At 30.2% G+C, this 12,614-nt stretch overlaps 1 protein-coding gene across 4 annotated transcripts; it reads right to left on the reverse strand.

Annotated features, from left to right (window-relative positions):
- On the reverse strand, nt 1-6,920 carry LOC105149327 (uncharacterized). Of its 4 annotated transcripts, none has more exons than XR_015547755.1 (3): nt 5,095-6,920; nt 3,906-5,041; nt 1-3,849 (listed from the first exon to the last, which is right to left on the reverse strand). XR_015547755.1 is itself a non-coding variant. In XM_087414581.1 (3 exons), exons 1-2 carry the CDS (start codon nt 5,189-5,191, stop codon nt 4,511-4,513), a joined length of 351 nt encoding a protein of 116 aa, XP_087270707.1. In that variant the 5' UTR covers nt 5,192-6,902; the 3' UTR covers nt 1-3,849; nt 3,906-4,510. The 4 variants fall into 4 exon arrangements, 3 of the variants coding, with proteins under 3 accessions (XP_087270707.1, XP_087270708.1, XP_011059964.1); XM_087414581.1 differs by having other exon boundaries at nt 3,906-4,574; nt 4,905-6,902; XM_087414582.1 differs by having other exon boundaries at nt 3,906-4,254; nt 4,905-6,893.
- Nucleotides 6,921-12,614: the final 5,694 nt, after the last annotated feature.

Raw genomic sequence — 12,614 nt, forward strand, 5'->3', positions numbered from 1 at the left:
TTACTATAATATATAATGTATTTTTATAATTTTTCATTGTATAATAAATAATCATGTTTAATTATAATATATGTATACATATCTATTATTTGAATTTGTTGTTATTACTTGATTCATATCAGCATTAAAAAAGATTCTGTATTATCTTTGCTAAAGCAACAGAACATCAACGAAACGTATGAGATATAAATAAAAACGTAAACATTTGATATGTTACAAATAACATGCACATGTAGAATACTTATTATTTCAGCTATGAAAATGAATCTTACATGTTATTTGAATTTGCAAAGTAGAATGTATATGTAATGCACATATTAATTAAAGCTTATTAGCAAACATAAATATTTAACAAATTGCAATATAAATTGTTTAGATAGCAAGTAATATTTCATAAAAATTTCAGTAATATTGTAATGTATTCGAAATATTATGTATTATAGTAAAATATTATAGAAATATCATAGTAACATTGTCGCAATATAACATCCTAAATAGCCAGGTAACTCGATGATTGACATCTATTGACATTAGAGACATCAAATTAAGACATAATTAAAATATCATAAAATGATACATATACAAATAGAAGTACGTACACCCAAGGATTTCAATTCTTTCCCTCGGAAATTTTCACAAACTGAAAAATGACCAGTTTTCTACATTAATTCATAGTCTGTGCGCGTTTACCGACTGAACCTTATGTCCGCTTACAACTAAATTTGACGTAAAGACGAAATAACCTAAATTTTTGAAAATTTTAAAAAAGTAACCGAGGGAGAGAATCAAAGTCCTTGGATGTACATTAATTAAAACATTAATTAAAATATCATAAAGTGAAACACACGCATCCCAGCAAACACAGATATATCTCAAACACGTAACTCATACATAATTTTAATGTTTTGATTCAACAAATATACAAATAACAATTATATCAAAAGTTACGTGAATTTGCGGAGAAATTCAAATTTGTTCTCAAATTTGTCATCCTATTTTACTTATAGTAGTTACATAACAGATATGATTTAAATACGATACGGCTATATGATTGATACATAACAATTACGTATTAAGATGAAATGCATATATAACATTTATGCAATGCAAAATTTGTCACTGTGACATCATAAATTGGTGAAATTGTTATTTATTTCTTACTTATTGACATTGACTCAATTTCTTTGATTTGAAGAAGTTTTCGGTTATTTGTTGCTATTAGAATTTCAAAAAATAGTTTATATAGTTTTGCAATTTTTTTTAAATGAAAAAATATATTTTTAATACGTAACAAAAAATTTTCTTAAATGAAAACTATTTTTTATGTAATAAAAAGATTATGATTATATCTTAACAAAAAAGTAATTTTTTCTTATTAGTTACTTTTATTTTTCTAATTCAATTTATTACTTATTGTTTCGCATACCTATATTCTTGTCTTATTAACTATAATTAATTATTGAAAAACGCATCGCATCGCCGCCAAGATTTGAATCCATGATCTCTAGAAGTAGTCTAATAATATTTACGTTGTAAACAAATAATTAATAAGTAATTTGCCAAACGTTAGCGCAACTGTTAAAGATATAACATTAACTTTCGCAAATATAAAAGTAAATTAGTGTTACATGAAAAATATATTTTGCAACTATATTCAACGGTTACACTAACATTTGGCAAATTATTTATTATTTGTTTATATTATATGTTTATATTATATGTCATATTTGCAATTAAATTCATAAAAACAATTTTGTACTGATAATTCCGTACATTTGATTGTGTAATTAGAAATTTTTTACAACATATTAAATAAAGAGATATAGCTAATGTGATTTAAATTTATTAATCAGACATGCGTTCCATACTAAAACGTAATGTTTTAATAAACCGAAAAAATAAAAACAAAGAAAAAATTTTTTCAACTAAAAATTTCAGTTACAATTCGAGATTTTTTTTAACAACAAATTAAATTTTTCCTTGATAAATTGGTGCCAGACGAAACTCTTAATCTTAAAAACTAGAGCCACAGTGATTTTTTGAAAAAAATTGTTATCTTGTCTCCTAATAATTGTAGGGTAATTTTTTTTTAATTTGTAGAAAAATGTCAGATTTCGTATGCTTCGCATGGCTATTTGATATGATGAACGAAATTATTTTCATTTTTTTATGCAGAAAACAATACCCATTTTTAAAAGTCATTTTATAATAGTTTAACTGCAAAAAATCGTTTTGTTATTATGTGTACGTGGTAGTGCAACTCTTGAAGAAGAAAAATCATCCCTGTAAATTGCTGTGAAATTGTAAAAAGATGAAGAAATTAAGTTTTTCGCAAACAGGTTTTTAGTGGCAAATGGCTTTTTGCAAAAACTAATGAACATTTCAAACTTGTTCAGGGCTAGATTTGTTCGTCATCACGAGGACTACATTTTATGAGAATTTCAAAGTTTTGCGTTTAAATCTCAATGAAGAGAACGAATGAAAAAAAGGTCTTTTTCGGTGTTTTTTATTTTTATTTTTTACTGAACTAATAGATCAATTTTAATGTTCCACGTCTCATTTTGTATTTCGAAAACCTACATTTTTTATATCGAATTTTTTTTCATACAATCAATATTTTTCGTTTCATAAGCGAAAAACGTGCTTTTTGCAACTATTTTTTTTTGCATATTTTCTTCACAAGTCTTGAGTCTCAAACATACACATTTCTTTTCTAATGGCTTTTCGAGACTTTCGTGAAGAGAAATGCTGGTTTATAATTTTTTTTCGATAAAATTCTACTTCTACTGAACTATTCTTGCTACTCGAGTTTATAAAGGAGAGGTACTGTATAACGCGCATAAAAAATCGTAAACAATTAAATATCTCGCAAACTGTTGCGTTTTAACATGATTTATATTATTCTGGATTAAAAAGAGGGACTATTATTATAATTTATTAAAACTTACATATTAGAATGCCTCTCTCCCCTTATTGATGCCTAGCGGCCAAGATTGCCGAGAAAGCATTTTCGGTCGCTTGAAACAAGTTATTAATGTGAGAAGGAACTCGCTGTCTCATTCATTCTCGGTGCGCCACAGGCGAGCACACGGGCTCGTGCTTAAGTGTGTGGCTACCGGTTTCGCCAGACCGCCGTCTGATTCTGTATCGCCACCGTCAACGCAGAGTTCTTGGCTGAGTAGTCAGGAGCCTTAATCCGAACCATATGGCTGCTATTTCTTTTTCTATTTGCACATATCTCTGTTGAATTTTTGTTAATGCCTTGGAGGCATACGCACATGGTAAATTGTTTGTAATAAAACTCCCACGCCTGCTATAGAACTATGTACTGAAATTACTGTGTCCTTGTTAATATCAAAGAATTACAACACGGGATTAGTTATTAATTTATTTTTCAAAGACTTTAATGCCTTTTGTTTTGGGCCCCGCATAAAAATTACATCTTCCTTTAAAAGGTTTCTCAGTGCTGTAATTTCATACGAAAATTTTGGTATGAATTTGCTCACATATGTTAGCATTACGCTCGTTGTACGCCATCCTTGTCCTTTGGAGTTTGCAATTTCTTGATACCTACAATTTTATTTTCGTCTGGTAAAACTACCATTTTCATTTATGACATGCCCCATATACTTAATACTATTTTTGCCTAATGCATTTACTTAAATTGAATTTGACTTTATTTTCCTTTGCCGTTTCCAGCACTCCCCTTAACCTCTCGTCATGTTTCGTTCTATTCTTTCCATAGATGATTATGTCATCTATGTGTATCTCGCATCCTTTACACTTTTCAAAAGTTTGCCTAAATCTTTCTTAAAAGCCTCCAGCGTCGACTTTATACTGTATAGTAATCTGAAAAATTTGTAACGTTCGAACGGTGTTCTAAAAGTGCACAAATCTGAACTTACTTTGTTTAGTGGTATAGAGTCGCATGTGTTAAAGACCTTAGCTCCTGCCAATTTGACAGTGATTTTTTCAAGCGTTGGTATTAAACAGTGTTTACGCTTGATGTTATTATTTAAATCTTTCAAATCCAAACAAATTCTTAGACTGTCGTTTGGTTTACGAGTTATAACTAGAGCATTTACCAATTTGTTGCTTTATTCACCTTCTCAATTATCTTTTCTTATAGTTTTTTAAAATATTCTTTCAGTCTTGGTAACAGCGAAAGAGCTATTCTACGTGTCAGATGTATTATTGGCTGCGTATTTTTTTTTAATTTAATGTGATAAGATCCTGGTAGACATCCTTTAATCCCTGAAAATATCTTCTTATATTCCTTTACTACATTATCATATTATTGTTACTTATGCTATCAATTTTTTTTTATAATATTTAATTTTAGACAAGACGACAAGCCCAGTATTGCTAGCGTGTCAGTTTCTATAACATAAAAATCTTCTTTGCTAACTTTATCGCTTTTCATGATACTTATCGTATATGTATATGCCTATGATCTGTAGCTTGTCCCCCGTGTATGACTTAAGCATTACTAGTCGGTCTAATTTTAATATTACTTAACTTTAATGACTTCAAGTGTCCAATGCACAGCCATTACACATTGCACCCGTGTCAACCTTAAATTTCGTTTACACATTATTGATTTCTAACTCTGTTAACCATACATTTTCTGTTATGTTTCCATTCTCTAAACTATAATATCGCTGTTATAAACAAATATTCTTTTTTATCATGGGTTGTAAGAGTGTTTATCTTCTCTTCTTGTTCTATTTCTTTTTATTATTATTTTTACATACTACGGCAAAATGATTTTTCTTACTACTATCTGCCACACTATTTATCAAACGTTGGACAGTTATTTAATTTGTGATCTTCACCATACTTTGTGCAATTACCTTCTCCTTAGCTTTATAAACACTTACCCCTCTACCTGTTTCTGCCCTAACCTTTTTTTGAATTTTATCGCATTTACTGTCGTCGCCATATCATTCCTTCCATTTCCTTCCTTTGAATTTTCGTCTTCTCCATGATCTTGCGTTGTTGTATGGCTATTAGTAGGAAGCTCCATCATCAACGAGTCATTCTGTAACAGTTTCTCTCTCATGTCTACATTCTGAACTCCGCAGATGATCATACATTTGATTAAGCTGTTTTGAAGATCTCCCAATTTGCACTTCTGTTCTGTCAGTTCGACCACGAATTGTTCCAAGGATTGTTCCGCCTTCTGTCTCATTGTGAAGAAAATATATCTTTCATATGAAAGATTTTCTTTTGGTAGAAAGTATGCCTCAAATTTCTTCAATAATAGGCAGCTTATCCTTTTCTTCCTCTGCCAGGGAGAAGGTTTTCTATATTTTGAACCCTTCTTTCCCTATGAGTGATTGTATGATTCTACATATTCGCGTGCTTTCTAAAGTTGATTAGCTTGCCTTATTCTTTTGAAATTTAGTCCGCCTCGATGCCTTTACCTCTTGCTGGGTCTAACGCCTCTTTCTGGTCCTACCAACTGCGCCATGTCAAGGACGGAAGGATGAGAGAATGATGATACGTTAGAAATATTGTAAATATATCTATATTTACAGGATGGATCTTGTAGCCTTTAGCCATCGGCCATATATCCATACAATCCCTAGATGATGCGTCGCATGCACCATATGCTGATGATTTTCATGAGTCCTTACGGCTAGCTTACAACTACCTAACAGTCGGAACATTTTCATTCGTATTCATACCCCTTCCTTCCCTATTTCAAGGAGAGAGGAAGCCATGACTTCAAGGCTTCCTTGTTTCATAAAATGATCTCAAGTTCGCCTTCCCAAAGGAAGGAATATTTTAGATCTACTGAAGACAAGCATGTCATAATATATAACATATGCAAACCTAATATTGTGAATTACGAATAATAAAGATTGTAAAGGTATTGTTGATTAAATAAAATCGTGATTAAGCATTTTGCAACAATAATAGACAAAAATAAAACTAATAGCGAATTCGATTGGATGCACTAAGTGCGCACTGAAACACATTAAAATCGCCATGCATACACAAAATAACGTAAACGTATGTTTTATAAATAAACATAAAAATCGATTAAATCGCGAAATACTCAATACATTTTATTGCACTATTAAGTAAAATATGTATTTCATAATTCGAGAGATATTTGCATTTTATTTTTATACTAAAATTAAAATGTACAATGGTTTTAATATGCATCAATGCTTTCAGTCGAATTTGCCATAATGCTTATTATACGACGGAGAAAATGCTTTTGGCAGTTTATTTCCGAAAAAAAAACTATCGAAAATAATTATTGATGCGACAGATCTAAATTAAAAGCTCGAAAGTAAAAAGATCGATGTGACAAAATAAATTTAGAGGTTTGCTTGGTTATGAAAACTGCACCTCCTCCTTAGGGAAACTCGTAACCTCTCTTGAGAAAAGGAAGTTAATAAGGCTTCTTATTTTGTTAAGGAAAGTTTATGAAACGTGAAATGAGGAACAAAAAATTCTCATTCTTCAAGGAAGGACTATGAATATTTGTGTAAAACACAGTGTTATACCTGTCACTTGTGTACGTTGTTGGAAAAACATCTAATATGATGTGTGCATAACATTTTATGTCCACGTTAGTTGTAATTTCCCACGAATCATTGCAATGATTGTGCAAGTAGGAAATTACAACTAACGTGGACAGCTACATGAAATAAATATAACATGTAACTTAATATGTTATATATTATAATAGTTATATAAAAGTTTGATAATTTGCTACGTTATTGTTATAAAACTAGAATATGACTGTTATGTTGCTACTTGTATACATTAATCTAAATTAATTTAAAGTTTTTTGCACATATAATTCCCAGAAAAGATCTTGGAATTAATTCTAAAGCGAAGACAAACGGAACAATTTGCTTTCGTTTAAAATTAATTCAAACACCTTCTATAGGATTAGTAAGTACAAAATATATTCTTTAAAAATTGTTTTTGCGTGAATATAAAAGACATGTAATAATTGATTTAAATTTATTTATTTTATAAACTTCATAGTTTGCACATAAATACATGTCTATTTATAAATATCATTACTGATTGTGAGTATTCGAAGTATTTAATCGTAATATTCATAAATTATACTTTTATGGTAATCGTTGAGTTTAGCCTCCTCATTTCCGATGTTGATAAAATTAAGTTCATTCGACGCGTTTTTGAATAAAATTTGAATGAATCTAACAGAAAAACGTATCGCTCAGAGTATCGATCATGAAACTTTTTCTCTAGAGCGGAAACGTAAAAAATGAAAAATTTCACTTGAATTTATTTTGGCAAAGCCAGTTTTAAAGAACCACTCGGCCGCGACGGATGCGTTTCAGTTCGGGTGCTGTAATGGTATAACTCTCTTAAGATGTGATCTGGGCCGTATCGACCTCCTATGTTACAATTTTGGGAAGCGAGAATTATTAATTTAGAAAGAAGAATTTTGGTAAAGCTATGGAATATGTCGATCTCTCTCTCTCTCTCTCTCTCACTTCAAATTTTAATAAAAATACACTCATTCGATGCATTTTTTAATGAAATGAACGAATCTGATAGAAAAGTGTTGCTCTGCCCCCACAAACCAAGATATTAAGTGTTAAAGTTCACGATTGAGATTAGAAAATCCGTTATGTGGACAGTGAGGTGTAATAGTAGTGTTTGGTTCCAAATCAATAGTCGTCATAATAGTCATGAATTTTAACGTTTAATATCTCAATTCGCGAAACAGAGCAACGTTTTTTTCTACCAGATTTCATTTAAAAATGCACCGAATGAGTGTATTTTTATCAAAATTTGAGGTGACCAGAGTATTCTCCCTAATAGCACAAGACGTCCTCAGGATCATCCTGAATATGTCCCAGGACATCCTGGACATTTTAAGGACATTCATACATCCACTGGATGTCCTGAGGTCATTATTTTCGGGATATCCTCAGAACATCCTTGGGATAGCTTCAGGACGTCCTTATGGACAGCCTCAGAAGGTTTGAACATTCTTCAGATAAAATGTGCTGTATAGGAATTATTGTAGTGTATTCCGCTTATGGATTAGAAATAATTTGTACATACATATATTTGATTTATTTCTAAAAGTAACGATTTTATAAATATTCGTACAATGCTTTAATTACGGTTAATGTTATTGTCCATTAATAATTGCGTTTTAATTCCTTATATTTAATTTGTATTGTATATTATTGTTTCTAATGGGACAAATTCCATATATTGTACAATATAGTTCAATATTCTTTTTTTCCATCTAACTGTTTCGCATATCATATACTTAATATAGCATTCTGAAGTCATTTTTGACTTCTATACATAAATTGTTGAAAGTTTAAAATGCAATACCCAATTTTCACACATATTTTTACACATATGTTGAAAATCTATTGTTGCTGTAAACAGTTAAACATGTGTTACAAAATGATATATATATATATAAATATATATATATACACACACACACACACACACACACACACATATATATATATACAGGGTGTCTCTTAAGATGGGTCAGGGCCACATTGGGGGCGGAAAATGGATTAAAGGGAATAAAAAATTCTTATACTATTTAGAGATACTGGCTGTAGTTTTCGAATTAGAAAAGGAAACATTTAAGCCAATATGCGATCAAGCCGCGCCGCGCGAATTCGTAGGACGGCCCACACTCGAGCAGTGATGCGAATTCCGGGCCGCTTGCAGCACGCGATCAGCGCCACCGTTCGGCGGCCTGGCGCAACCGGTAGCAACACAAGCATGAGCCCGTGTCCGTGTGACTTCGTTAGTTAGAAGCGTGCCGACTATTATCGCTCTGTCCTTTTTGCACTACGTTCTTATTGCTTGCCTTGTCGGCACACTGAGAACGAGAGAGAACATTGTTTCACTCAAGCGAGCAACCGAAATATGCTTTCTCGGCCTCTCGGCTCTCGACGTCAGGCGTGTATCAGGAGACATGGAGGCATGGGAACATTCTAAATAACATAAGTTTTAATAAATTGTAATAAATTGTAATATACCCCTCCCAGAATATTATAAATCGTGTCAAAACGCGATAATTGACAGGAGATTAATTGTTTATGATTTTCCATTCGTATTATGTACTACGGTCATAAATTCGATCCGCAAGAAATTGGCGTGGTCGAGCGCGTAAGGTGTGAGATCGGAAATAAGTACTATAATTAGTAGTAAACATATGTATTAGATCAAGTATATTTTCATATAATTTTTGAAATTATTGCTCGTATGTGTAATTTTGAAGCAATAGTTGTAGGAAAAACCCGATTCGCTTTTCAATAGGCAAATAAAAAATTATTTTAAAATTACACAACATATGAAGGCTTTCAATTGTACACTACAAAATTATATTGGTATCACCTTTATTTATATTATTAATAATCTCGTTTTCAAAATTTTGTTCATTAACAGAATTTTAAATGCGGATGTGATGGTTAGAAAGAAACATTTTATACAAAATATTGATCGACACAAAGCGTATTTGTCATAAACGCAACATCATTAAACATGTTTTTTTTAACAATAGAAGTCAAAACGTGGTTAAACTTAAACAATGTGATTGAAAAGACATACACCACGAGCGCAAGATGTTAGTAGCGAAATATTTATATTTTAATAGATTACCATAGAATAAAAACAATACAATAAAATAGACCTCATATATCAGGCTATCTTCAGTATTACAAAATTAATGTGTGTTATAACTTTCATACATGTTGAAAACACCTAATTTCGAATAAATTTTATTCACGTTATAATAATGAGATAAAATATTTTTCACGCTCAATTACAATTATATTTTCGAAGAGCTTGACGCTCAGGTTATAAATTTTTTTAGTCCATAAAATCATGTCAAATACTCCAGATGTCAATTGTCGTTTTTTTGTCACAACAGTTAGTCGAACTTATTGAAACACATAATTTCCAGATTCTATTAAATGTGAAATTTATTGATAATATTAATAGCGCTTCAATTAAAAAAATTAATATAACTGTGATATATATATATATATATTATATATTAGATGTTGGAATTAATTCGTAGCGTTTTACAAAGTATTTATTTTAAGTATTAAGTTTTAAAAGTACTTTCATTAATGTATTTTTTAATGCTCATGTGAAATAAATAACATTCTTTCATTAAAAAACGCTACGAATTAATTCCAACACCTAATATATATATAAATTATAATACCTGTGTTAACAATAAGTTCAGTTATGGAATCCAAGATTTGGAAAACTATATTGAACTGCTCAAGAGTCGAAAACAAAATATCTAACTCTAATCATGAAAGACGGTTTATATACAATTTTGTTTATTTATGAAGATTATTTCTGACGTTAGTCTCTTTTGAAAGAATGATTCTATATCTAATATCTGAATATCATCCCAATTAAATTTATGACAATATTCAAATTGATGTTGTGAGACCACATTGTGAGCGCTATTTAATTTTTTAATGTTAGTTTTATGTTTATTTATTCCAGCTTTAACTTTCCTTTTAGTTTGGTCCACGTAAGAGAGATGTTTTTTTTATATGAATCTTTCATCGATTAAATCGAACACCATACATGTCGAATCATTATTTTTCCTACAATTTTTGATTTTAAGGTACACGAATAATTGCACTTATTATATATAAATATAACAAGAAAATATATTGACCTTATACAGATGATTAATTAAACTACTTGTATCACGAAAATATATTAAGAGGAAAAAGGAAAAAAGGGATTTTCGCGTGAGACTACCAGCGTACTGTCCGCGCATTTTATTTACTCAGCCACATCGATTAAATGAGTTTGACGTTTACTAGTGCAATATAGAATCCACACGATGAACGCTCTCGTGTTTTCGTATTCTTAAGAATCTCGAGTTTTCGATGCAACGTGCGATATTATTATCAAAATAATCACTCTCCTTCTCTACTTTCCTATATATTTTAAACATTAATCGGAATAAAGTGAGATGTATTAGATATTATTATAGTGCATACTTCTACGAATTACGCAACATTCAAATTTGTGAATGTGAAAGTATCCACTCTCGGCCAATATGTACGTCTTTTAATTTAAGATGTTATGTTATAATGAAATTAATTGTAACACTTTTAATTATACCATAACTTATAAAGTAAATTATTTTAAAAATATTGTAGTTTCTTCTTATTTATTTTAAATAACGTACATATTGTTGCTCAACGGAAACCACGAGAAGGTGGTGGTCTCTTCCATCAGGAGGGAAATGTAAAAAATTGTCATTAAAAATAAATATAAAATTTATAAATAAATTGCGCGCGCGCGTGTGTGTGTGTGTGTGTGAGTGTGTGTGTGTGGAAGCAAAAACGAAACATTTTTTGAGCAACAATATGTACGTTATTTAAATAAGATGAAACTACAATATTTTTAAAATAATTTACTTTATAAGTTATGGTATAATTAAAAGTGTTACAATTAATTTCATTATAACATCTTAAATTAAAAGACGTACATATTGGCCGAGAGTGGATACTTTCACATTCACAAATTTGAATGTTGCGTAATTCGTAGAAGTATGCACTATAATAATATCTAATACATCTCACTTTATTCCGATTAATGTTTAAAATATATAGGAAAGTAGAGAAGGAGAGTGATTATTTTGATAATAATATCGCACGTTGCATCGAAAACTCGAGATTCTTAAGAATACGAAAACACGAGAGCGTTCATCGTGTGGATTCTATATTGCACTAGTAAACGTCAAACTCATTTAATCGATGTGGCTGAGTAAATAAAATGCGCGGACAGTACGCTGGTAGTCTCACGCGAAAATCCCTTTTTTCCTTTTTCCTCTTAATATATTTTCGTGATACAAGTAGTTTAATTAATCATCTGTATAAGGTCAATATATTTTCTTGTTATATTTATATATAATAAGTGCAATTATTCGTGTACCTTAAAATCAAAAATTGTAGGAAAAATAATGATTCGACATGTATGGTGTTCGATTTAATCGATGAAAGATTCATATAAAAAAAACATCTCTCTTACGTGGACCAAACTAAAAGGAAAGTTAAAGCTGGAATAAATAAACATAAAACTAACATTAAAAAATTAAATAGCGCTCACAATGTGGTCTCACAACATCAATTTGAATATTGTCATAAATTTAATTGGGATGATATTCAGATATTAGATATAGAATCATTCTTTCAAAAGAGACTAACGTCAGAAATAATCTTCATAAATAAACAAAATTGTATATAAACCGTCTTTCATGATTAGAGTTAGATATTTTGTTTTCGACTCTTGAGCAGTTCAATATAGTTTTCCAAATCTTGGATTCCATAACTGAACTTATTGTTAACACAGGTATTATAATTTATATATATATTAGGTGTTGGAATTAATTCGTAGCGTTTTTTAATGAAAGAATGTTATTTATTTCACATGAGCATTAAAAAATACATTAATGAAAGTACTTTTAAAACTTAATACTTAAAATAAATACTTTGTAAAACGCTACGAATTAATTCCAACACCTAATATATAATATATATATATATATATATCACAGTTATATTAATTTTTTAATTGAAGCGCTATTAATATTA

This window comes from Acromyrmex echinatior, chromosome 16 (assembly GCF_024713525.1).
Source record: "Acromyrmex echinatior isolate Ae372 chromosome 16, ASM2471352v2, whole genome shotgun sequence".
Lineage (NCBI taxonomy): Eukaryota > Metazoa > Arthropoda > Insecta > Hymenoptera > Formicidae > Acromyrmex > Acromyrmex echinatior.